Below are 26,210 nucleotides of genomic sequence, written 5' to 3' on the forward strand. Positions count from 1 at the left end.
TATGCTAATAAATAAAACACTGGGTAAAACTGCTACTGAAAAGGACTTGGGACTAATGGTGGACAGTATGCTCATCTTGAGTGACTAGTGCCAGGCAGCTGCTGCAAAGGCTAATAAAGGCATGGAAGGTATCAAGAGAGGCATAAAGGCTTGGGACGTGAATATTGTTTTGCCTCTGTAAAAATCACTAGTCAGACAACACATGGAGTATTGTGTCCAATTTTGGGCCTCTGTATATAAGAAGTACAAGGATAAACTGAAGAGGGTGTGAAAGAGGGTGACCAAGTTAATTAACGGAATGGGTAAATTAAATTACCAACACAGATTATCAAATTTTGGATTATTTATTGTGAAAAAAGACAATTTAAGGGGCGATTTGATCAAAATGTACAAATATATAAATGGACAGTTCATAGATCTTTCTAGTGATCCTTTGATACCTAGGCCAGTAACCATGACCAGGGGACAGTCTCTACATCTAGAGGAAATTTTCACCATCACAGACAGGGATTTTTACTGTAAAACCAGTAAGACTGTGAAACTCTCTGCCACATGGTATAGGCAATTAGCATCTGCCTCATACAGGATTTTTCTGGATCAATATAATAGTGTTATAGGTTGAACATGATAGACTCTTTGTAACTATGAGCATTGGCGGCAGAATTTGTTAGGTCAACGTAGATGTGAGCTGTGTATTCTGGAACACCCACGCTTATTGTAAATACAGCCCTGAATCTGTTAGATATACCTCCATATGAAATAGAGTCAGATTTTTATTACTCTGTTATAGATGTCAAATTCTTCAGTTGTCCTTTATCTAACCATACTTTACTCACAAATTTACTCACAAATGTTCACGTTTCTGAAGCCAACAGGAGAAATTACTGCATGCATTCTTATTTTTGAGCTGGATAAGGACTGTAAAAGTGCTTATGTATGCTGCAGGCAGCCAGAATAGTTTTGATTAAAACATAAGTTTACTTTGACTAAATTGTGCCTTATGGCATTCAAAAATCTGGCAGCTGTATTTCAAAATCATCATGCATTATGGGAGATGTTTTTGTGTCATCTGTGCTTGGTAGGCCATCAGCTTTTGAGTGTGAATTCTGCAGTACATACATTTTTTCTCATTCTCATTTTTTTTTCATTTTTATTCTTTAATGTTACTCATTTAAACATGTCTTTTTTTTTTTTTTCATTTTTACAGGCAGCTAAAAGAAATTGAAGACAAGATCTTAGAAGTACTTTCAACTTCAGAAGGCAACATATTAGAAGATGAAACTGCCATTAAAATATTGTCTTCCTCCAAGGCTCTAGCAAATGAAATTTCTGAGAAGCAAACAGTTGCTGAGGCAACAGAGAAGAAGATTGATTCAACGAGAATGGGCTACCGCCCCATCTCTATCCATTCTTCAATTCTGTTTTTTTCCATAGCTGACTTAGCAAACATTGAGCCCATGTACCAATACTCACTAGCATGGTTTATTAATCTCTTTATTATGTCAATAGACAACTCAGAGAAGTCAGAGCATTTGCAAAGTAGGTAGGTTATTTTATGTACTTTATTTGCTATTACAAATGCTTATCTAGGGGAACCTAAAAAAAACTAATCAGAGAGGTTTTTTGGTACCTCACTTCTTAAGTACAGTGTGCAGTGTATGTGCCCTGTGACATAAAACTGTGCCATGGCAAATATGCATTGCAGATTTAATATAACTACTGCACTGTACCACTTTCTGTTCCCAGCTTTCAGTTACAGACAGATTGGACAAGTGGTTCTGTTGTTTACATAGGGCTTTTGATATTGCAAGTAATAATGCTCCTATTGGTCTTAGGCCTCGTTCACATTGCCATAAGACTCTGCTATTCGGAGTTCCGTCGGCAATCCGGCAAGAAGGACGGGAGTTTAGCGGTGAGAAAAATAGTGCAAGCACAATTTTTTTCTCCACTAAATTCCTGTAAAATTACCGGATCACAGACAAGACCCCAAGTGAATGGGGTCTGTCGGGACCCGATAGTAACTTTTTGCATTCTCTAAGGCCTCGTTCACATTGCCGTTCGCATCCGACCCGTTGAGAGGTCTTTCTTTCTTTTTTTTTTTAAGCCGATCGAACCCTGAACGAGTCGAATGCGAGCGGCAATGTTAACGAGGCCTTAGAGATTGTGAGGAGGTTATTCAACTCTGGCATGAAATGGGAAATCTAAACCATAGCTTAGTACTATTTTTTCATCATGTATTAAATAACCATAGCATCATATAATTTGGTATATTCATGAGGTGATGCAAAATTCATATTTGAAACCATTAAATATTTAAAGTGGGGAAATGTAGGAACTTGTTTTTCTAGCGCAGTCTACAGCAGAAGACTTGTAGTTAGGGCGATGCAAATGGTTGTTGGCTCCGAAAACAGTTACAGTAGATATGATTATTATGTGTCCAATGAGATAGCTCACCTGCTGCCCCAGATACAAACATACTACTGTACATATGCATTATGTCTGCACACCCAATACTATCTATAAAACTATTTCTATAGTAAACTGAATTTATTTATTTTTTTAAGGTTGCAAATACTGAAGGATCACTTTACATACTCACTGTACGCAAATGTATGCCGTTCTCTGTTTGAAAAGGACAAGCTTCTGTTTTCTTTCTGCTTAACAGTAAACCTGTTGAAGCATGAAAAATTGGTAAGTAATATTCAGTGTTGTAATAAAACATGTTAATAGTGTTAATATAATTAAATATCATATGTTGCTATGTTGCCAAAACGAATACGCTAGGCTGGTCACAAATATGTAAACAATGCTCCATAGTTGAGCAATGTTCTATTTCTATTGAATATTGTCATTATTTATAGTATGTTATCTTAATGATCCTGTGCCATCTCCACACGGTTCATCCTTAACGTTCATGGACCTTCTTATCACCTGACTGTAGCAGCCAGTTGCTTTGATAACCTTCTGCAGTTAAATAGTGTAACATCACATTATCATGAGTTTCTAAACATCACGCACCAGGGTGGCAGAGAGGGTTCAGTAAATGATCTAATGAGTTAAAAAAAATTACTACATTAGGGTGTATTTTTACAATCACAAAAAAAGTTTCTACACTGGTGCTACAAAAAGGATAGTGGATCGTTCCAATATTCCCACATAGCAGCTAAGGTTCCAAGTGTGAACCCCCTGGATATCACACTAATGAACGAAGGCTTAAAGAGGTTCTCCACTGCCCTGTCTTCCGGAGCTCCGCTCGCAGTGTCCGGAAGTTTATTACGCCGTACGCTGTGTGTGGGCTTCCGTGTTCGAGGCCGCCCCCTCGTGACGTCACGCCCGCCCACTCGTTACATCACGCCCGCCCCCTCAACGAAAGTCTATGGGAAGGGGGCGTGACAGAAATAGAACTTTCAGCTCTTGGTGGGACTTTTATACATAGCCTTCATATATATATATATATATATATATATATATATATATATATTTGATACCAGTGTGATTCAGAACAGTGTCATGTATAGTACAATTTTTAACTAACAGTGTCTCCTACAATGTTATATCATAATACACTGTCCGTCGTTAGCTTATGGATAAATATATGTTTGAGAAGCCGTACAGCTTCTGAAATGCTTCGGAAGGTTTTTTGGACTAACTCTATTGGGGGGACGAGTATAGTAGAGACGCCGCCACCAGCCTTGGCAGTTACCTCCTAAATAACGATCATAAAGGATATACAGGTACCTATATTTATCCAAAAACTAATGGCTGACATTGTATTATGAGATAACATTGTAGGAGAGACTGTTAGTTAAAAATTGTACTATACATGACACTGTTCTGAATCACGCTGCTATCAATGATATATATGCAGGATATATTTTTACATCTCTAAAAGCTTGTTTCATTAAGGCTAAGTATCTACTTGGTTTATTTTTGGAAAAATGCCAAGAAAAACGCCAATTCTGCCGCATGGCGTTTTTATCGGCCAAAAAATGCTGCGGCCAGATGTTGGCTGTAAATCAGTGAGAAATCGCTAAATTCCACTTGCCGTTTTTCACTTTGGCCTTTTTTTTTTAATCCTTTTGGCATTTTTTCACTCTTGTTTTTGCGTTTTTCAGCTCCTTGGCGTTTTTCCAAAATTGTAGCATGTTGAGCCACTGGCGATTTTTTGTCAAAATCGTGGCGTTTTTCTCCCATGGAAGTCTATGGGAGGGAAAAAAAACGCCAAGAAAAATGATATGTGGGTTTTAACTTTGGCGTTTTTTTATCCTTTTTTGGACTTTAGCGATCCAAAATGTGATGGAGATACCTTTTTTAATAAAATTTCGTAGGGTACCATTAAAAAAATCTAAATAAAAAAGATATTGAAGGAAAAAATTGTATCTAATGAAATTTTTCTTTTTTATAACAACATTTTTATAACAGGGATCAATTTATGTGGGCGGCGACCTTAAAATGTAGCCGACAATTATAAAAATGTAGTGTGTGTGTTTTTACTTTTTTTCTTTTCTTTTTTTTAGGTAGTACTACTACTCCCAGCATGGAACACACTGTTCCATGATAGGAGTAGTAGTACCTGTACTAATAGACAGATCGCCCGTTGCGATCCTCCTGTATAATGAATAGATGCGGCCAGACGCTCTTCTATGGTCCCCTGCACTGCCGTATATATACACCTATTCATATTTCCTGCAGAGAGCTGTGATTGGGCAGATGGTTCCAGCCAATCACAACTCTCTGTGAGAAATAGGAATATGTGTATATATACGGCAGTGCAGGGGACCATAGAAGAGTGGCAGGCCGCATCTATACATTATACAGGAGGATCACAGCGGATGTCAGGAGTGTCATCCTCTGTTATCTTTCCTTAACTGCAAGTACTACTACTCCCAAAATGGAGCACACTCTGCTCAATGCTGGGAGATGTAGCACCTGCATTAATAGACAGATTGCAGTGGGTGTCAGAAGTTACACTCACTGCGATCTGTCTATTAATGCAGATACTACAGCTCCCAGCATGGAGCAGTGTGCTCCATGTTGGGAGTAGTAGTACCTGCAGGTAAGAACAGATCACAGTGGGTATCACTACTGACACCCGCTGCAATCGTCTGGAGCGGCTTTCTCCTGCACTCGCATCTCTGCACTATACTCCGGCCGGCCACTCACTCATTCATATTTCCCTCTGAGAGCTGTGATTGGCTGCAACCATCCGGCCAATCACCATTCTGGGTGGAAAATATGAATGAGTAATGTTCTATTCACATCACTGGCATATCTGCTATATTATGGACGATCTCATCGGGTGTCAGAACTGAAACCCGGGGCGATATGTCTATTAGTAAAGGTACAACTACTCCCATCATGGAACAGTCTGTTCCATGCTGGGAGTAGTAGTACTACCTAAAAAATGTAAAAAAAATGTAGAGAAAAAGAAGTGAAACACACACACTTTATTAACAATTAATTAAAATGTTGTTATAAAATATATAAATTTTGTTAAATACAATTTTCTCCATCACAACTGCATCCTTTTTTTTTTTTTTTTGGGTACCAAAAAAAAACTGCCAAGGTGCAATTTCCACACAAATGAAAAAACGCCAGAAGCAAAACGCATTTTTTCATGCGTTTTTTTCAACCCAAAAAACGCAGGACAAAAAAAACAGTAGGAACTTAGCCTAAGACAATGCCTTTTCAAAAAGGCAACTGTTCTTATAACACGTGATAAGCTTTTATTGCTGGCGGAAGTGGTATCTAAGCTGTATGCTTCAGAGCAGAATTCAATCTTACTGACAGGAATACATTCTGGACCAAAGAGGAGTTCCAAGCACTGACCCCCATTATGATATTCTTATGCCCTAACACCCCTTTAAATCGAGCACAATAATGCACATAAAGTCATGAATGAATGAATGATAATGATGTAATCATGTTGTTTTGTCTGTTGTAGTGTTGCCCCAACCTGAGATACAAATAGCCACTTGACCTTCAAACTTAAATTAAAGGGGTATTCCAGGGGAAAACTTTTTTTTATTTTTTTTAATATCAACTGGCTCTAGAAAGTTAAACAGATTTGTAAATTATTAAATGAAACCATTTATACCAGTATATGCTTCTTGCGAAATTTTCAGACACTCACTGTTAGATGCTTTGCAACAGTTTTTTCTTTATTCAATCATTTTCATAAAAAATTCAGAGCTGTAACATTCGAAGTTTGCAGATGTTGTTAGTCGGCATATATCCGTCCCAGCAGAGATGGTATTCACTGGTCGGGAGCCATCAGGCTCTGACGCAGGTAAGTTATCCAATATGCTTCCCTTTGCAAGATACGCATGCGGTTTAAATTCTCATTCGCTTCAATGTGAATTTGTTCTAAGATTTGCCACCTTAACGCGTTCACATTATGTTGTTTTTCTAAAAAATTTCTTGTGACAGTAGTTTCACTGAATTTAGATGATTTACTCACTGTTTTAGTGTTTATAGCCTTTCTAATGTTATTTTTATGCTCCATTATTCAAATTTTTATTTTTCTGCTGGTCTGTCTGACATAAAAACATATAAACAACATTATCAGAACTACATGTAAAAAAGCATTTGCTTGGAATTTTTTTGCCACTTTTAGGATGATGGATATTCTCACCTTTTATTATGTTATTACAATGTGGACATGCTAGACATGGGTATGTACCTTTTCTCCTAGTGTCTAAGAATGTTTGGTGACTTTTTCATTTTTCTAATGTCGCCTTTAATAAGTACATTTGCTATAGTTTTACCGCGACTGTATGCAAACATAGGGGTTCTTTAAAAAGCTTGCCATATTTAGGATCTGAACTAATTAATGTCCAGTATTTATTTACAGTTTTTTTTTTATTAGATTAGTATGTCTATCATAAGTGCTCATATACATTGTTCTTTCCATTTTTTTTTGTGTCTTCTTTTTTCTTTAATAATTCTGTTCTGTCCATCTGTGCTACCTCTTGTTCTATTTTTTCTAATTCTCTTTGCAAATATCCTCTGTTTTAAAAATTTTCTGTAATGATACTTTCCTTATTTTAATGATATTCTTTCATATTCATCTTCCTTATTAATACCCTTAGCTCTAATATATTGACTTTTAGGCAAACCCTTAAAAATATTAGGATTGTGGAAACTATTTTTATGTAGCATATCATTTTTTTCAGTTTTTGTTTTTTTTTACTAATAATGTAGTGTCAAAATTGTTGCTTTCATTCCTTGTTATCTCGACGTCCAGGAAATGTATCTTCTGGACATCGTAAGTAAGAGTGAATTTAATGGTAAGATGTGCCATATTCAATCTCTGTACGAAATTTAGGAGAGACTCCAGTGAGTGAATCATCTAAATTCAGTGAAACTACTGTCACGAGACATTTTTTAGAAAAACAACATAATGGGAACGAGTTAAGGTGGCAAATCTTAGAACAAATTCACTTTGAAGCGAATGAGAATTTAAAGCGCATGCATCTCTTGCAAAAGGAAGCATATTGGATAACTAACCTGCATCGGACCCTGATGGCTCCCGACCAGTGTATACCATCTCTGCTGGGAAGGATATATGCCGACTAACAACATCTGCAAGCTTCGAATGTTACAGCTCTAAATTGTTTATGAAAATCATTGAATAAAGAAAAAGCAGTTGCAAAGCATCTAACAGTGAGTGTCTGAATATTTTGCATGAAGCATATACTGCATAGCTCATGGTTTCATTTACTAAGACATGCACTTGGGAATTGGTGAATACCCACACCTGAGCACAGCCTAGTAGTCTACACAGGACTTTTTCTCTAAGATTTGTAAATTACTTCTATTAAAAAATCTTAAAGGGGTTATCCACCATAAGGTGATTTTAGTATGTACCTGGCAGACAGTAATGGACATGCTTAGGAAGGATCTGCGCTTGTCTTGGGGCTAAATGGCTATCTTGTGAGATTACCATAATACTGTGGCTAGCTTTTTGTGAACTGGTATTTCCTGTTTGACTTTTCTTTTTTGCCTACAAATCCCATAATTCCATTTTCCTCCCTCCCACACATCAGCCACCCCACCCATTGAAACATAAATGAGCTGCATCCAAAAGACCTGTGGTTTTCAATCAGGATGCCTACAGCTGTTGCATTAATTTCAGATTGATCTCTCTCCCACCAAGCGATGGCTCCACCCATTGAATCAGACAAGCTTCCTGTCATCAGCTGACTAGTGAGGTCAGGTCTTGGCAGCATTGCAACCTGGGAAAAATCTGAGACAACAGTCATTTTGTATGCTGTTAAAAATAAATATTGGGGTAAAAATCACAGAAGAATTGTGAGAAAACTGTCAAACACAGGTACAGACACTATATTATGAACTACACTAACTTTACAGCCCCTGTAGCATAGTCAAATAAAAAAAATTCCTGGAATACCCCTTTAATCCCCTTCCAATAATTATCAGCTGCTGAAGCTGAGTTGTTCTTTTCTGTTTGGCAACAGTGCTCTCTGCTGACATCTCTGCTTGTCCCGGAAACTGCACAGAGTAGAAGAGGTTTGCTGTGGGGATTTGCTTTTACTCTGGACAGTTCCTGAGACTGGTGTCATCAGAGAGCACTTAGACAGAAAAGAACAACTCAACTTCAGCAGTTCATAAGTACTGAAAGGATTAAGATTTTTTAATAGAAGTAATTTACAAATCTCTTTAACTTTCTGGAGCCAGTTGAGATGTATATATATATATATATATATATATATATATATATATATATAACATTTTCCTGGATAACCCCTTTAAAGGTCTAGGGCATATTACTAGTGCTATATTACAGATCCCATTCATGGTGAATTATTTAATGCCATGGAGATCTTTACACAGAAATGTTTTCATAGTTTCAATATGTGAAAAGGTATCTAAATTTTTGAAAAATAAAAAAAATAGTTTACATGGAGTGAATTAAGAACAATTATAGTATTACCACAAGCCACTCGCTTTCTGTTTTAGAAAATAATATAATGTCATATTGCTTGTTTATATGTAGGGTTACAATAGTCAGTCACCCATAACAAGCAGGCAATCCAATATGCAGAAAAAGTTAATAAAATGTGCAATAAAACACCCATCTTGTTTAAAGTGTTCCTGTTGGGTTTTTTCAGGATACGCTTGTATTTATGTAACACTTACGTTTCAGTAGACAGAACACAGGTAGTAGTGGATCCGCTGGTCCTGTGTGGCAGATGACACGGACCGTACCAGGGAGCGGAGTCTAAGGTCCCTACCCCTGGCACGGCACGACCACACAGGCAGCTGAGGAAACTCGAGGCACAGGTAGGATGAGGCTACTTGAGGTCAGGAAAGCAGGAGGTCAGGGCAGGCAGCACAGTAGGGAAGTCAGGGACATAGCAGGTGGTCAGTAGGCAGGTGGCAAAGGAGCAAGGTCAGGTCACAGAACAAGGGTACCATACACAGCAAGGTAATACTCTGGAACGCTTTCTCTTAAGCACTAGGGCAACAAAGGTCTGGCAGGGAAGTGTGGGAGGTGGAGGAATTTATTAAGTGAGCACAGGTGTTAATTAATGGGTCCTTTAAATTTCAGAGCTACGGCGCGTGCACGCCCTAAGGGACGGGGACACGCGTTCCGGAGCACAGAAGCTGAGGAGAGTGCAGGAGGAGCAGGTGGTGAGTGACGGGCTGGGACTCACATGCGGGCGTGTCCCGCAATGCGAATACCAGCCTTGCCGGCGGCAGCAGGAGACAGGGCCAAGCGCTCATGGCCAGCGTGTGCAGCTGGAGCGCTAAACATGACAATTTACAAGTAAAACTACTACCGAAAAGGACTTGGTGGTACTAGTGGACAGTAAACTCAACTTTAATGATCAGTGCCAGGCTGCTGCTGCCAAGGCCAACAAAGTCATAGGATGTATCGAGAGAGGCATAAAGACTCGTGACATAGTTTTGCCTCTGTATAAATCAAATGGTGTCCTATTTTGGGCCCCTGTATATAAAAGGACTGGAAAGGGTGCATAGGAGGGCGACAAAGATAATTAATGGTATGGCAGGATTTACAGTCCAAAGACAGGTTATCAAGCTTGGGGTTATTTAGTTTGGAGAAAAGACGTCTGAGGGGCATTATGATCACAATGTACAAATATATGAAGGGACAGTACAGAGATCTTTCTAGTAATCTTTTTATACTTAGGCCGGTAACCATGACAAGGGGGCAATTTGACTTAAAAAACACCTTACACTTTAGTGCAATTTAAAAAGTTTTTGAAAATGATAGGTGCATGAGTCTTTTTGCTATGTCTTGAGTTTTTTTTTAAAGCTTTTCCACCAGTCAACAGTGTTTACAGTTGCTGTGCATCCCATTTTATTTGTTCATGAACTGAATAACATATTGGCATAATATTACTGTTTTAGATTGATGAAATCGAATGGATGTTTTTGCTGACTGGTGGCCTAGGACTTGACAATCCTCATTCCAATCCATGTACATGGTTGCCCCAAAAATCATGGGATGAAATATGCCGCCTTGATTCTGTTCCTAGATTCAAGGGTATTCGGAAGGATTTTATGAGACTTAAAGATGGATGGAAAACAGTTTACGATAGTTTGGTAAGTTGCCATTTTGGGAAGTGGTCATTCGTTAGCATGTAGTAAGCAGTATATGATTGGACTATAACTGTTATATGAAAGAAAAATATTTGTTATAGGATTATTTTGAAATGTGTTAAATTTGCAAAGTTGAAAAAATATTTTATAACTAGCACCTATCACTGGAGAGGCTGAGGAGCTATGGTCTCTGTCCCATCATTTCACACAGTGGTTGTAGAAATATTTGTGCATAGTTTGAAGGTTATGATTTAGATTACAAATTACAGTTTAAGGGTAGGGTCACACGTAGTGTAAAGGCTGTGGGAATTCTGCTGCGTATTCTCCTATGAGCAGCACGCAGGGCTTCCCCGTGTCAAACCTGTGTGTGCAGTAAGGTTAGGAGGTGGTGCCCACCTCTTTCTGGGTAGCCTTGTGTATGTGCTCATAGGAAAATATGCAGCAAATTTGGCCTAGTGTGACATACTCTGCGTATAAGCTACGTGTGACCCTTTTCTAAATGTAAAATCAACATAAATCTTATCCTTAGAACAGTGTCCTGAAAGCTACCTGTGTTAGGCTGGGTTCACACTACGTTTTTGCCATACTGTTTTCAATCCGTTTTTCTAAAGAAAACTGTATGGCAAAAAAACGGATGGAACAGTATAGAAAAAAGTAAACCGTATGCGTTTTTAAACAGTATACTGTTTTTAAAAGTGCATACAGTTCCGTCAGTTTTTATAGAAAAAAAAACATACGTTTTTGAAAATTTTGTCCATTTTTAATGGGAGGGGTCTTGGGTGGGGACTTTAGGTTTCAAATGCGCATGTGCAAAGTAAAAACGTATACATTTTTCCCGTATGGTACCGTATACATGTGCGTTTCCCATTGACGTCCATGTTAAAAAAAACGTATGCGGTTGCAGTACGGTTTTTAAACCGGAGACAAAATTGTGGTCAACCACGGTTTTGACTCCGGTTTAAAAACCTTACTGCAACCGCATACGTTTTTTTAACATGGATGTCAATGGGAAACGCACATGTATACGGTTCCATACAGGAAAAACGTATATGTTTTTACTTTGCACATGAACATTTGAATCCTAAAGTCCCCACCTAAGACCCCTCCCATTAAAAATGTACAACATTTTCAAAAACGTATGGGTTTTATTCTATAAAAACTGACGGAACTGTATGCACTTTTAAAAACAGTATACTGTTTAAAAACGCATATGGTTTACTTTTTTCCATACTGTTCCATCCGTTTTTTTGCCATACGGTTTTCTTTAGAAAAACGGATTGAAAACAGTATGGCAAAAACGTAGTGTGAACCCAGCCTTAAAGGGGTTATCCACCATAAGGTGTTTTTAGTATTTCATGAGTATTTCCTGTTGGATTTTGTTCTCTAAACTACACATCCCACAGTTCCATGCTTGTAAGTTTGAGGTCAGTTCGCTCCCTCCAACACATGAGCCCACCTCACCCATTGAAACACAGTGTTTTCTAATCAGGGTGCCTACAGCTGTTAGGAGCCTGAAGCAGGACAGGCTCCCTCAGATCATCTGACTAGTGATGTCAGGTCTGGACACACTGCAACCTGGGAAATCCCAAGACATTAGTAATTTTGTATGCTGTTAAAAATAAATATTGGCACGATAATCACAGAAGAATTGTGAGAAAACCATCACACACAAGTACAGACACAATATTATCTACACTATTTTTACAGCCCCTGGAGGTAGCATAGTCAAATAAAAAAATCCTGGAATACCCCTTTAATAACCATGCTTTAAAAGGAGCCACCATCTACTTGTTACTGTCCTGAATAACAGATTGGTGGTGGTTAAGGGGCCTATATCCTCCTGAGAGGTTCCCTTCAAAACAAAACAAAAGATTTATTTTCTAGATTACTATGTGTGTGTTTATTTATTAATCACCAGTCTTGCCAAGAGTGTAGCTCCTCTTTTATGCATGATCGCAAGCATGTATTCTAGCTATAGAATACTGTTGCCAACTTTAGTAGGTATTTTCTCCTGTAACAACAGGCTCATTCTACACATGTTGCTTCAACTTTAAATTCCCTTTATCATGTCAACTATCTCTGTTTCCATTGGCATCCCTCGGATTTCAGTCTGTAGAGGGAAATGTAGCCTCTGCTACATGCTTAGTGGACAATTTAGCAACCAAACATGGATTTGATCCAAGCTAACAGCACCAAGATCAGATATTTTGAGGGCCTTCTTTTCAATCCAACATGCAATATTTCAGCATTTTTTCAAGACTTTAAAGGGGTTATCCACCATAAAGCGATTTTAGTACGTACCTGGCAGACAGTAATGGACATGCTTAGGAAGGATCTGTGCTTGGCTAAATGGCTATGTTGTGAGATTACCATATATTTTGGGAATATCCTATTTCCTGTTCTCGTTTGTTCAAACTACAAATCCCTTAGTTCCTTGTTTGTAAGTGTGAGGTCATTTTTCTTCCTCACACACATGAGCCACCCCACCCATTGAAACACAACTGTGCTGCCGGAATGCAGTAGACCATCAGAATGCAGTAGTTTTATCACCAAGGTGCCTCCAGATGTTGCAAATTCTTGCAGAATGATCTCCCATCCAGCGGTCGTCACTCCCATTGAAACAAAGACAGGCTCAGTCTGAACACCTGACTAGTGATGTAATGTCTTGTGCAACCTGGGAAAACCTGAAATATCATTTTGTATGCTGATAAAAATAAATGTAGGGTTAAAAATCACAGAAGAATTGCGAGACCACCATGAAACGCAGGAACAATCACTATATTATAACCTACACTAACTTTACAGCCCCTGTAGCATAATCAAATAAAAAATTTCCGCTAGCAGAATTCTGTCACTGAATTCCGTTCCGCATGAAGAATGTTCTTTCTTCATGCAGAATTCACGTCCTAACCCCATAGAACTCAATGTAAATGTTTTTTTCAGTCTGCCACATTTTACGCGGAATTCCCGCAAAAAAAATAATTTTTTAAATAATGTCTCCTATGCCACTCTGAATTCCACACTGATTTCTGTGCGGAATTTACTGCCCATTCCGCACAAGAAAAATTCATTTCTGAGCAGATTTTTTCAGCGGGAATCAAGCTAAAGCATGTTGGACTAAAAAATGAGCTTCTCTAAATACATTTGTTGTCAATTACCTTTTTTGGGGTTTACTCAAAAGTGTGGGTGAGATGGATGCAGCCCACCAGTTGATGTGTCGTAGTTGGATGTTTTTTTGTTATTTTCTCTCTTGGTGTGTTGTATAAAAAAAAAAAAAAAAAAAAAAAACTCAGTTGAATGGAGAAACTATAGTTGGGTGCAAGCCAAATGGTGAAGGCAAAACTTGTCTAATGTGTTGATCGTTAATTATGTCTTTAGGTCCAATATTAACTATTTACAGAGAAAATCATTTTTAGTGTTTTTTTTTCTTATTTCTGCCTCTGGATGCTGTCATATGTGTCATTATCTACCAACAGTTATGAAGGTATGTTCATCACAGTATATGAAATTCTTACTGTATGTTGCTGTGAATGTGTAAAAATACTGAACACATTTAGAAGATCCATTGCAGCTTTTAGCCTCCATTCTTATGCTTTGTTCTATTTTGTCTTGAACATTTGAAAACAATGAATATATCTCTTTGTTCAGAAAGCTTTTGCATATGCAGTGCAGTTTTTAAAGAAAATTATATAATTTTTCTCAGTTTCTTAGTGTTAGTAGAAAGTAATTTAAAATTCACAAAGTTTTTATTTATCAACAAAATAAATTAGCTTCCTGTCATTGTGGCCCTGTTCACATCTTGTCAAGGCCTCAGCATGTCCATGGTTTGCATCGTATGCTCGGCATGTTCTCTTGACTACTGTTAGGCTGCAATGTGATTTTTGGCTACAAAGTACTGTGCACAGCTTTTTATGTGTGCAGATGTTTTGTCAGTCATTGCATACTGATATGTGATCAAGAAAATAGCTCTCGACACATACCCATCAACTCAGCAACTTGGGTCTTAGATGCCCCTACCAGACATGCTCAAACAATGCTTCATCTTTAAAACGCTGGCATATCATGCCCCTAATATAAATAGATTTTTAGAACAGTAAAAGTAATAAAGTTTATCAACAGTACTGTAACTATGTTAAAATAAAGGTGTTCTAGTTATTTTGCCCAACATTGTATGTGGAAATTTTTTTGGAAAATCTAGCATTTTTCTCAACTTTACATGTTCTGCTCTTAAAGGAAAACTGTCACTTGTTTTCTCCCGCACTATTCACAGTACTGGTGGATAGTGCGGGAGACTCTGATTAAAACGAGCCCTACCTTGTCTGGATCTGCACCGCCGTTCTCCCGCAATTGTAGTTTTATTATCTGATGAAATCTTCCTGTAACTGGCACGGGCGGGGCTTAGGCGCTTAACTGGCACTGACGTCAGCACCGCTTATGAATATTCATCCCCCCCCCTGAATATTCATAAGCGGCGCTGACGTCAGTGCCAGTTAAGCGCCGAAGCCCCGCCCGTGCCAGTTAGGCTAGGTTTAGACTACGGAATTTCCGCTGGAATTTTCGCTCTGAAATTTGCGGCAGAAATTCCGCTTACTATAATGCATAGTGTAGTTAATGGTTTTCCGTTCACAAATTCACACTTCGGAATTTGTGAAGCGGAAAATCCGGATGAAAAATCCACTAGAAAATTTCCGGAAGTCCTAGCGGAGCACATAGCAGTCTATAGGAGACTGCAGTGTCGGCGCAGGCGGAACTCGGAATCTCTGGGCGGAAATTTTCTGCCCGGAGATTCGGTAGTCTGAACCTAGCCTTACAGGAAGATTTCAACAGATAGTAAAACTACAATTGCGGGAGAACATCAGCGCAGATCCGGACAAGGTAGGGCTCGTTTTAATCAGCGTCTCCCGCATTATCCACCAGTACTGTGAATAGTGCGGGAGAAAACAAGTGACAGTTTTCCTTTAAGAAAGGTAGTCATGTCACATATATTAGCTAATAATTCACCTTTACAATATGTTGACATATTTGGTAAATGTCCTATTACTTTTCAGATGTCAGAGGGCTTAGAAGCTTTCTAGCCAATTAAAAAATTTCATATTTTTTAACCTCTTAAGGACCAAGCCCATTTTGGCCTTAAAGGAAAATGGAAAACATTTTTTTTTCAATCAACTGGTTAAACAGATTTGTAAATTACTTCTATTAAAAAGAATCTTAATCCTTCCAGTACTTATCAGCTGCTGTTATGATCCACAGGAAGTTCTTTTCTTTTTGAATTTCCTTTCTGCCTGACCCACAGTGCTCTCTGCTGACACCTCTGTCCATTTTTGGAACTGTCCAGAGCAGGATAGGTTTTCTGTGGGGATCCTACTCTAGACAGTTCCTAAAATGAACAGAAGTGTCAGCAGAGAGCACTGTGGTCATGCAGAAAGGAAATTCAAAAAGAAAAGAACTTCCTGTGGATCATAACAGCAGCTGATAAGTACTGGAAGGATTAAGATTTTTTACAAATTTACAAATCTGTTTACCTTTCTGGCAACAGTTGATTAAAAAAAAAAAAAAAAAAGTTTTCCAGTGGAGTAGCCTTTTATGGACCATGCCAATTCTTTTTTTTTTTTTTTGCATTTTACATTTTTTTCCTCCTTGCTTTCTAAAATCCATAACTCTTTTATATTTCCATCCACAGTCCCATATGAAGGCTTATTTTTTGTGCAACCAATTGTACTGTAATGACATCACTCATTTTACCATGAAATATACAGTAAACCCAAAAAATTATTATTTGTGTTAGAAGATTTAAATGAAAACCACAATTTTGCTAATTTTGGAGGGTTTTGTTATCATGCTGTACACTTAATGGTAAAAGTGACATGTTTTCTTTATTCTATGGGTCAATACGATTAAAATGATACACATGTTTAAATACTATTACAGTATTGTACTGCTTTTAAAAAATCTCTAACTTTTTTTGTTTTTTTACAAAATAAATATGTTAAAATCGCTTTGCCTCCCTTTCACTTTTCTATTTTTCTATATACAGAGCTGTATGAGTGCTGATTGTTTGTGCCATGACCTGTAGGTTTTTTTTAGTTCCACTTTTCTGTTTTTAATGGCTTTTTATAAATTTTTATGAGAATTTGATGTGACCAAAAAGCAGCAATTTTGGACTCTGTTTTTTTTTTTTTATGTTCACTGTATGGGATCATTATTATTATATTTTGATAGATCGGACATTTATGCTCGCAGCGATACCAAATATGTTTAATAGCTATTATTTTTTAAAGGGGTACTCCGGCCCTAATACATCTAATATTTCTGATTGTGGGGGCATCCGCCGCTGAGGACCCCCGCAATCTGTCATTCAACACCCACCTTTGCGAGCTATCCGCAGTGCTGGAGTGTATCCCTTTAAGCTTTTTTGAGTAAAATAGGGAAAAGGGGTGATTTAAATTTTTTGTTGGGGGAGGGGCTTTTTCAAATTTTTTTTTACTTAAAAAAAAAATGTTTACTTATTTTTTTAACTCTGTGTCCCCTTAGGTGACCCTCTATGGCAATCATTAGATTGCTAATACTGTTCAGTGCTATTCATAGGCTTTTCAGCAGACCAGAGCAGAAGGAGAGGATCTCCGTCCACCATCTTGGCTGATCTGATCCCCTTGGCCATGCCAAGAGCGATCAGATCAGCCATTAAAATCGCCACACTGCCGCAGATGCCGTGATCATTATTGATCACGACATTTGAGGGGTTAATGGTTGACATCAGCGCAATCGTTGCACTGTGCATGATCCTGCATGACCTGAGCACCACTCCAGTGCTCGGGTCATTTACAGGATGTAAATGTACGCCCTTGTGCGCGAAGTACCAGCGCATCGGGATGTACATTTACATTCATTGTTAAGGGACCCTTTGATTTCTAAAGTGTATTTGAGAGGCCTGAAAAAATTCATATCAGGATTTAGAAACGCTCTTAACAAAGTACATAAGTACCTGGGAGAGGGACCTGGGAACTTCCTTTTTGGAGTCACACTGGGGTGCACTGTTCCATTCTCTCTCTCTCCTTTCCTGTGAAACACCTAAAGGGTTAACAAACTTTCTAAATGTAATTTTGAATACTTTGAGGGGTGCAGTTTCTAAAATGGGGTAATTTATGGGGGATTTCTAACAGAAAGGCCCCTCAAATCCTCTTCACACTAAACTGGTCCAAGAAAAATTCCGATTTAGAATTTTTGGTGAATATTTGGAAATATTTGGAAATATTTGGCTATACTTTGAAGTCCTCTAATGTCTTCAAAAAATAAAAAACATGTCAACTTTATAATGCCAACATAAAGTAGACATATTGTATATGTGAATCAATATATAATTTATTTGGCATGTCCATTTTCCTTACAAGCAGAGAGTTTCAATGTAAAAAAAAAATGCTACATTTTCAAAATTTTCATGAAATTTGGGAATTTTTCACTAAGAAGTAATGAAAGTAATGAAAATTTACCACTATCTTAACCGGTTGCCGTCTAAGGACGAGCCGGCTCGTCCTGAGACAGCAACCGTTGTATGGCCCGAGCTCACGATGCTGAGGTAGTTGGAAAGCTTAGCTCACGTCCTATGCCGGCTGCTGCACTGGCAGGACACACAGAGCACACAGATCAATGTGGTTCTATGAAACCACATTGATCTGTATGAGGACTGTTATGATTCCTCCTTAAAGTCCCCTAAGGGGACTAAAAGTGTAAAAAAAAGTTGAATAAAAAGTTTTAGAAAACACCCATTAACCCCTTCCTTATTAAACGTTGAAATCACCCCCCTTTTCCCAAATTCCATATAAAAAATATGTAACCATAATAAAAATAAACATATGTGGTATTGCCGCATGCGTAAATGTCCGAACTATAAAAATATATAATTAATTAAACCGCACGGTCAATGCAAAAAAGCACAAAAAAGTTAAAGCAACTCAGAGTTATAAATGCATAAAGTGACACAGGTTAGTTTTGCAAAAAATGCCCTGGTCCTTAAAGGGGTACTTTGCCCCTAGACATCTAGACATCTTTTTGCCCTATCCAAAGGATAGGGGATAAGATGTCCAATCGCTGGGGTCCAGTGGCCCACCACTGGGACCCCCGTGATCTCCCTGCAGCACTCAGCGTTCATTTAGAACTCCAGCTGTGGCATCAGAGGCCCGTTACATCACGGTCACACCCCCTTATGACGTCATGATCACACCCCTCAATGCAAGTCTATGAGATATTTTTTTGTAATAATACAGGGCTTTATTGGGAAAGGGGCATTTATTTATGTATTCTATATTTATTTATGAAAAAACATTTTATTTGTATGATTTTTACCTGATAATACTGCAGTATATCTGTACTGCAGCATAGTATAACTGTCTGTGTCTCATTGACAGTTCGCCTGTGAGACCTAGCCTTTGGATGGACCTCACAGGCTTCCGTACTTGATGGACAGGAGGCCATCATTTGGCTTCCTGTTGCCATGACAAGAATCGGGACCCTGTGATAGCATCCCCTTTTAACCCCTTAAGGACCAGGCCATTTTACACCTTAGGACCAGAGCGTTTTTTGAACATCTGACCACTGTCACTTTAAACATGAATAACTCTGGAATGCTTTTAGTTATCATTCTGATTCCGAGATTGTTTTTTCATGACATATTCTACTTTAACATGGTGCTAAACTTTTTTGGTAACTTGCATCCTTTCTTGGTGAAAAATCGCAAAATTTGATGAAAAAATTGAAAATTTTGCATTTTTCTAGCTTTGAAGCTCTCTGCTTGTAAGGAAATGGATATTCCAAAAAAAAATAATTTTTATTCACATTTCCAATATGTCTACTTTATGTTTGCATCATAAAATTGATAAGTTTTTACTTTTGGAAGACACCAGAGGGCTTCAAAGTTGAGCAGGAATTTTCCAATTTTTCACAACATTTTCAAACTTACTATTTTTCAGGGACCAGTTCAGGTTTGAAGTGGATTTGAAGGGTCTTCTTATTAGAAATACCCCATAAAAGACCCCATTATAAAAACTGCACCCCCCAAAGTATTCAAAATGACATTCAGTCAGCGTTTTAATCCTTTAGGTGTTTCACAGGAATAGCAGCAATGTGAATTCACAATTTTCATTTTTTACACTTGCATGTTCTTGTAGACCCAATTTTTGAATTTTTACAAGGGGTAAAAGGAGAAAATGTATACTTGTATTTGTAGCCCAATTTCTCTCGAGTAAGCACATACCTCATATGTCTATAGAAAGTGTTCGGCGGGCGCAGTAGAGGGCTCAGAAGCGAAGGAGCAACAAGGGGATTTTGGAGAGTACGTTTTTCTGAAATGGTTTTTGGGGGGGCATGTTGCATTTAGGAAGCCCCTATGGTGCCAAAACTGCAAAAAAAAAACACATGGCATACCATTTTGGAAACTAGACCCCTTGAGGAACGTAACAAGGAATAAAGTGAGCCTTAATACCCCACAGGGGTTTCACGACTTTTGCATATGTAAAAAAACAACTACTTTTTTTTCACTAAAATGTGTGTTTCCCCCCAAATTTCCCATTTTTGCAAGGGTTAATAGCAGAAAATACCCCCCAAAATTTGTAACCCCATCTCTTCTGAGTATGGAGGTACCCCATAAGTTGACCTGAAGTGCACTACGGGCGAACTACAATGCTCAGAAGAGAAGGAGTCATATTTGACTTTTGAGAGCAAATTTTGGTCAGGGGGCATGTCGCATTTAGGAAGCCCCTATGGTGCCAGAACAGCAAAAAAAAAAACACATGGCATACAATTTTGGAAACTAGACCCCTTGAGGAACGTAACAAGGAATAAAGTGAGCCTTAATGAGCCAGGGGTTTCACGACTTTTGCATATGTAAAAAAAAAAATTTCACTAAAATGTGTGTTTCCCCCCAAATTTCACATTTTTGCAAGGGTTAATAGCAGAAAATACCCCCCAAAATTTGTAACCCCACTTCTTCTGAGTATGGAAATACCCCATGTGTGGTTGTCAAGTGCCCTGCGGTAAAACTACAATGCTCAGAAGAGGAGGAGCGCCATTGAGCTTTTGAAGAGTGAATTTGTTTGGAATGGTAGTCAGGGGCCATGTGCGTTTACAAAGCCCCCCGTGGTGCCAGAACAGAGGACCCCCCCACATGTGACCCCTTTTTGGAAACTACACCCCTCACAGAATTTAATAAGGGGTGCAGTGAGTATTTACACCCCACTGGCATTTGACAGATCTTTGGAACAGTGGGCTGAGCAAATGAAAAATTTAATTTTTCATTTTCACGGACCACTGTTCCAAAAATCTGTCAGACACCTGTGGGGTGTAAATGCTCACTGTACCCCTTGTTGCATTACGTGAGGGGTGTAGTTTTCAAAATGGGGTCACATGTTGGAGGGTCCATTGTTTTGGCACTATGGGGGCTTTGTAAACACACGTGGCCTTCAATTCCGGACACATTTTCTCTTCAAAATCCCAATGGCGCTCCCTCTCTTCTGAGCATTGTAGTTCGCCCGCCGAGCACTTAACATCCACATTTGGGGTATTTTCTTACTCAGAAGAAATGGGGTTACAAATTTTGGGGGGCTTTTTTCCAATTTTCCCTTGTGAAAATTAAAAATTTAGGGTAACACCAGCATTTTAGTGAAACAAAATAATTTTTTTCATTTTCCCATCCAACTTTAACGAAAATTTGTCAAACACCTGTGGGGTGTTAAAGCTCACTATACCCCTTGTTACATTCCGTGAGTGGTGTAGTTTCCAAAATGGGGTCACATGTCGGTATTTATTTTTTTGCGTTTATGTCAGAACCGCTGTAAAATTAGCCACCCCTGAGCAAATCACCAATTTAGGCTTCAAATGTACATAGTGCGCTCTCACTCTTGAGCCTTGTTATGCGCCCGCAGATCATTTTACGCCCACATATGTGGTATTTCCGTACTCAGGAGAAATGGCGTTACAAATTTTGGGGTCTTTTTTTTTCCTTTTACCTCTTGTGAAAATAAAAAGTAAAGGGCAACACCAGCATGTTAGTGTAAACATTTTTTTTTTTACACTAACAGGCTGGTGTAGACCCCAACTTTTCCTTTTCATAAGGGGTAAAAGAAGAAAAAGCCCCCCAAATTTATAGTGTAATTTCTCCCGAGTACGGAGATACCCCATATGCGGCCCTAAACTGTTTCCTTGAAATACGACAGGGCTCCGAAGTGAGAGAGTGCCATGTACATTTGAGGACTAAATTAGGGATTGCATAGGGGTGGACATAGGGGTATTCTATGCCAGTGATTCCCAAACAGGGTGCCTCCAGCTGTTGCTAAACTCCCAGCATGCCTGGACAGTCAGTGGCTGTCCAGAAATGCTGGGAGTTGTTGTTTTGCAACAGCTGGAGGCTCCGTTTTGGAAACACTGCCGTACAATATGTTTATAATTTTTATTTGGGGGGGGGAGTGGACGACGACAGTGTAAGGGGGTGTATATGTAGTGTTTTACCCTTTATTATGTGTTAGTGTAGTGTAGTGTTTTTAGGGTACATTCACACTGGCGGAGGTTTACAGTGAGTTCCCTGCCAGGAGTTTACGCTGCAGGGAAAAATTTGCCGCAACTCATACTTAAAGCAGATAACTTACTGTAAGCCTGCCCGTGTGAATGTACCCTGTACATTCACATGGGGGGGCAAACCTCCAGCTGTTTCAAAACTACAACTCCCAGCATGTACTGACAGACCATGCAGGCTGGGAGTTGTACTTTTGCAACAGCTGGAGGCACACTGGTTGGAAAACCTTCAGTTAGGTTCTGTTATCTAACTCAATCTTTTCCAACCAGTGTGCCTCCAGCTGTTGCAAAATTACAACTCCCAGCATGTACTGATCACCGAAGGGCATGCTGGGTGATGTAGTTATGCAACAGCTGGAGGGATCGCAACTACAACTCCCAGCATCCTGGGATTTGCAGTTTTGCAACATCTGGTGTGCTACAGTATAGAGACCACTATATAGTGGTCTCGGACTGCAGCCCTCCAGATGTTGCTAGGCAACTTACTGGCTTCCGTCGGATCCAGGGAGCCTGCTGCACGACATCGCCGCTTGCCGGTCCTCTATTGTTTCCCCGTTCTGCCCCGCCTATTGTGGGTGGGCAGAATAGGGAAAACGAAAGTTAACCCCCCGCCCCCGATCTGCTATTAGTGGTTGCGTCTAGACCACCAATAGCAGGGATAGGAGGGGTGGTACCCCTGCCACCTCACTCCTATCTCTTCAGGGGGATTGTGGGTGTCTTAGACACCCGCGATCCCCCTTATATTCCAGGTCACCATAGACCCGTAATGACCCCGAATCGCGCAAATCGCAAGTGTGAATTCACTTGCGATTTGCGCCGATCGCCGACATGGGGGGGTCTGATGACACCCCTGGGCATTTGCGCGGGGTGCCTGCTGATAGATGTCAGCAGTCATCCCGGTCCGGTCCCCGCCCGGCGGGGACTGAAATTCCCACGCACGTATGAGTACGTCATGGGTCCTTAAGACCCAGGGCGCAGGGACGTACTCATACGTGCCTGGTCCTTAAGAGGTTAATCATATAGATGCCAATGACCACGGTATCTATGGGGTTAAAGCTGCCAAGACATTCATATGGGTATGTCATGTTGCAGTAACGTACCCGCTACAAGGAAGTAGTCATACATCCTATAGCGCAAAGGGGTTAATATACAATAAAATCTCTTCCAAAAGGCTACCTCTTTCAAAACATTTCCTCCTTATCCAGAACAGATTTCTTGTGAAAAATCTGCAGTTTTACCATGTGCATACTGGCATAATACTCCCTAGAAGACCACATGGGTTGTAATTTCAAAGAGGTTTCACTGTACTGGAACACATTCCTTTAGCAGTTTTAGCAGGAGTTATCATCTTGATGTAACAACAAGATACCTTAGCAATCTGAGGCTTTTTTTTGTACTATTACCCCACAGCAGAGGAGGCTCTAGACTTTTTGAGGCCTTAGGCGTCCTGTGAATGTAAGAGAATGGCAGTGTATACTGTGTATGCATTGACGCTATTTCAGGGCGCACACAGGAATTTCTCACAGATTGGGGTTTAAGAACATAAAATAATCCACTCTAGGACGACATATTAATATTTCAGTGACTTATACCATTATACGGTTATTATATATATAAAAAAAACACTATACAGAGACCATTAACACTAACAGGGGATGAATAATTGCACCACACCATATCTACACATACTGATACTGAATAAAAAACACTATACAGATACCAATATCACCAATAATACCACTGTACAAAGGACGAATAATTCTGCCACACCATGACTACACATTACCACCATATAGAGACTGGAAAATACCAACATACTGAATAAAAACCACTATACTCAGACCAATATCGCTAACAACACCACTATACACAGACCAGTATTACCAATAAAACCACTATACAAGGGGCAAATAATTGGACCGTAATATAACCGTTACAATTACAACCCTATAGTAAGTGGATAATACCGCCTTACTGATACTAACTAAAACCACTGTACACAGACAGTGGTTACCATGGCTCTACACAGGCTCTGAAGACCATATAAGTGGTTACATACAGCTAAGTCAGGTGACTCTGAGGTGATATCTTCCCTAATTGGAGTTGTTCACTTTCCTTTTTCTTCTCCATCTGGCCCAGACCGTCATGATGATTTCTTTCAGCCACAACTCGTCTCTACAGAGCCTGCCATACAAACATTTTAGGCTCTGTGTTTGTCCAGTACCTACAGCACTCCAAACAGTAATAATAAACCTCTTAGTGTCCTACACAGTAGAGTAGGTAGATTAGTGGGTTGGTAAGAGTAGGTGCATCCCCCATTAGGTAGATAGGACTCTTCAGTAGGCAGACACATTGTTTCCCCCAGTACACAGGTGCTCTGAGTAAGTAAGTGCCATCTGTAGATAGCTGACACCTGTAGATAGTACCTCCATGTAGGTTGGTCCCACTCTATATATTTGCAGTCCCCTGTATATGGTTGCAGCCCTCCACATATCTTAGTAGCAGCCCCCATTTAGGCAGTAGAAACTGTAGCCCCATTTAGGTAGCAGTAGCAGCCCCCCTTAAGTAGTAGTAACAACAGGCCCCTTTAGTAAAAGCAGTCCCCTTTAGTGACCCCCTTTTGGTAGTAATAACAGTCCCCTTTGGTGACTCCCTTTAGGTAGTAATTGCAGTCCCCTTTACTTGACCCCCTTTAGGTAGTAATAGCAGTCCCCCTTAGAGACCCCCCTTTAGGTAGTAATAGCAGTCCCTTTTAGTTACCCTCCTTAGGTAGTAGTAGCAGCAGTCCTCTTTAGGTAGTAATAGCATTCCCTTTAGTGACTCATTTTAGCTAATAATAACAGTCCCCTTTACTGACCCCCTTTAGGAAGTAATAGCAGCCCCCTTTAGTGGCCCCCTTTAGGTAGTAATAGCATTCCCTTTAGTGACTCATTTTAGCTAATAATGGCAGTCTCCTTGACTGACCCCCTTTAGGAAGTAATAATAGCAGTCCTCTTTAGTGGCCCCCTTTAGGTAGTAATAGCAGTTCCCTTTAGTGACCACCTTTAGGTAGTAATAGCAGTCCTCTTTAGCAGCCCCCTTTAGGTAGTATTGACAGGCCACTTCATGTAGCAAAAGCAGCCCCCTTTAGGTGGTGCCAGTCAAAATGGTAGTCTATTAAGACATCCACTATTTAGAGTGCGCAAAATCCTTTGGAACTGCACAGAGATTTCTGTGGAGTTAGTAGAGATCTGACAACATTCCCAATGAAGGAGAATATCACCTAAAATCATTTGACCTATGTAGCGTAGGATTGCCAGAATACTGTATTTATGGTGGTCTCATCGGATTTCAGAGATAAAGTAAATTTCTGTACAAGGAAGATGTAGCAACCTATAATGCCAGAGAGTAAGATTGTTATCAGTAATGCAAATCATCATTTGCTATAAGTTAATTATCAATCACTCTCTGGTGTCAAAGTTTTTTTTGTGGCTGAATGCCACTTTATGCCATTTTTATGTATTGGTAACAGAATTGTATGTACATTTATACATATTTATACCACTCTTAAAATGTAAAACTATTATTAGTCAAAATGGGATGGTAGTAGGCTGTCAAGCAATGAGCACACATAACAATATCAAACAGAACTTAAGTTTAAGTTTAAAAGAGAGTTTAAACAGTTTTTTTGTAATTTCCCACAAAAAGGGTATATGTTTGTCAGTACCTAATCCTGATTATGTACATGTATCCCCTTGCCACAGTGTCAAGAATGGGAAGCTAAATCTCCTGTTGAAATTAAAGTACTTTTTTTAACCCTATGTGCCCGGGCTGCCAAGCGAAACAAAACAAACTTTAACTCACCTTCCTACGTTCCCCCATTGGGCTGATATCGATGTCTCGTTCTCCGGCCGCAGGGGGACACTGCTGCGCCCGGTAATACGGTGAGCGTCACATGACTTTTCGACTTGCAGGAAGCGGAAGAAGTCGGGGACCGAAGAACGGGACATCGATATCAGCACAACGGGGGAACGTAGGAAGGTGAGTTAAAGTTTGTTTTGTTTTGCTTGGCAGCCTTGGCA

General features: G+C 39.4%; 1 protein-coding gene across 1 annotated transcript in view; it reads left to right on the forward strand.

Annotated features, from left to right (window-relative positions):
- Positions 1–26,210, forward strand: part of DNAH7 (dynein axonemal heavy chain 7) — a 531,149-nt gene that overhangs the window by 389,366 nt on the left and 115,573 nt on the right. The window contains exons 50-52 of the mRNA XM_056535765.1: positions 1,208–1,543; positions 2,565–2,691; positions 10,399–10,593. Of these exons, the coding sequence (XP_056391740.1) occupies positions 1,208–1,543; positions 2,565–2,691; positions 10,399–10,593 (658 nt within the window). The remainder of the gene's footprint in view (positions 1–1,207; positions 1,544–2,564; positions 2,692–10,398; positions 10,594–26,210) is intronic.

The sequence above is a fragment of the Hyla sarda genome, chromosome 8, assembly GCF_029499605.1.
Source record: "Hyla sarda isolate aHylSar1 chromosome 8, aHylSar1.hap1, whole genome shotgun sequence".
In the NCBI taxonomy this organism is placed as follows: domain Eukaryota; kingdom Metazoa; phylum Chordata; class Amphibia; order Anura; family Hylidae; genus Hyla; species Hyla sarda.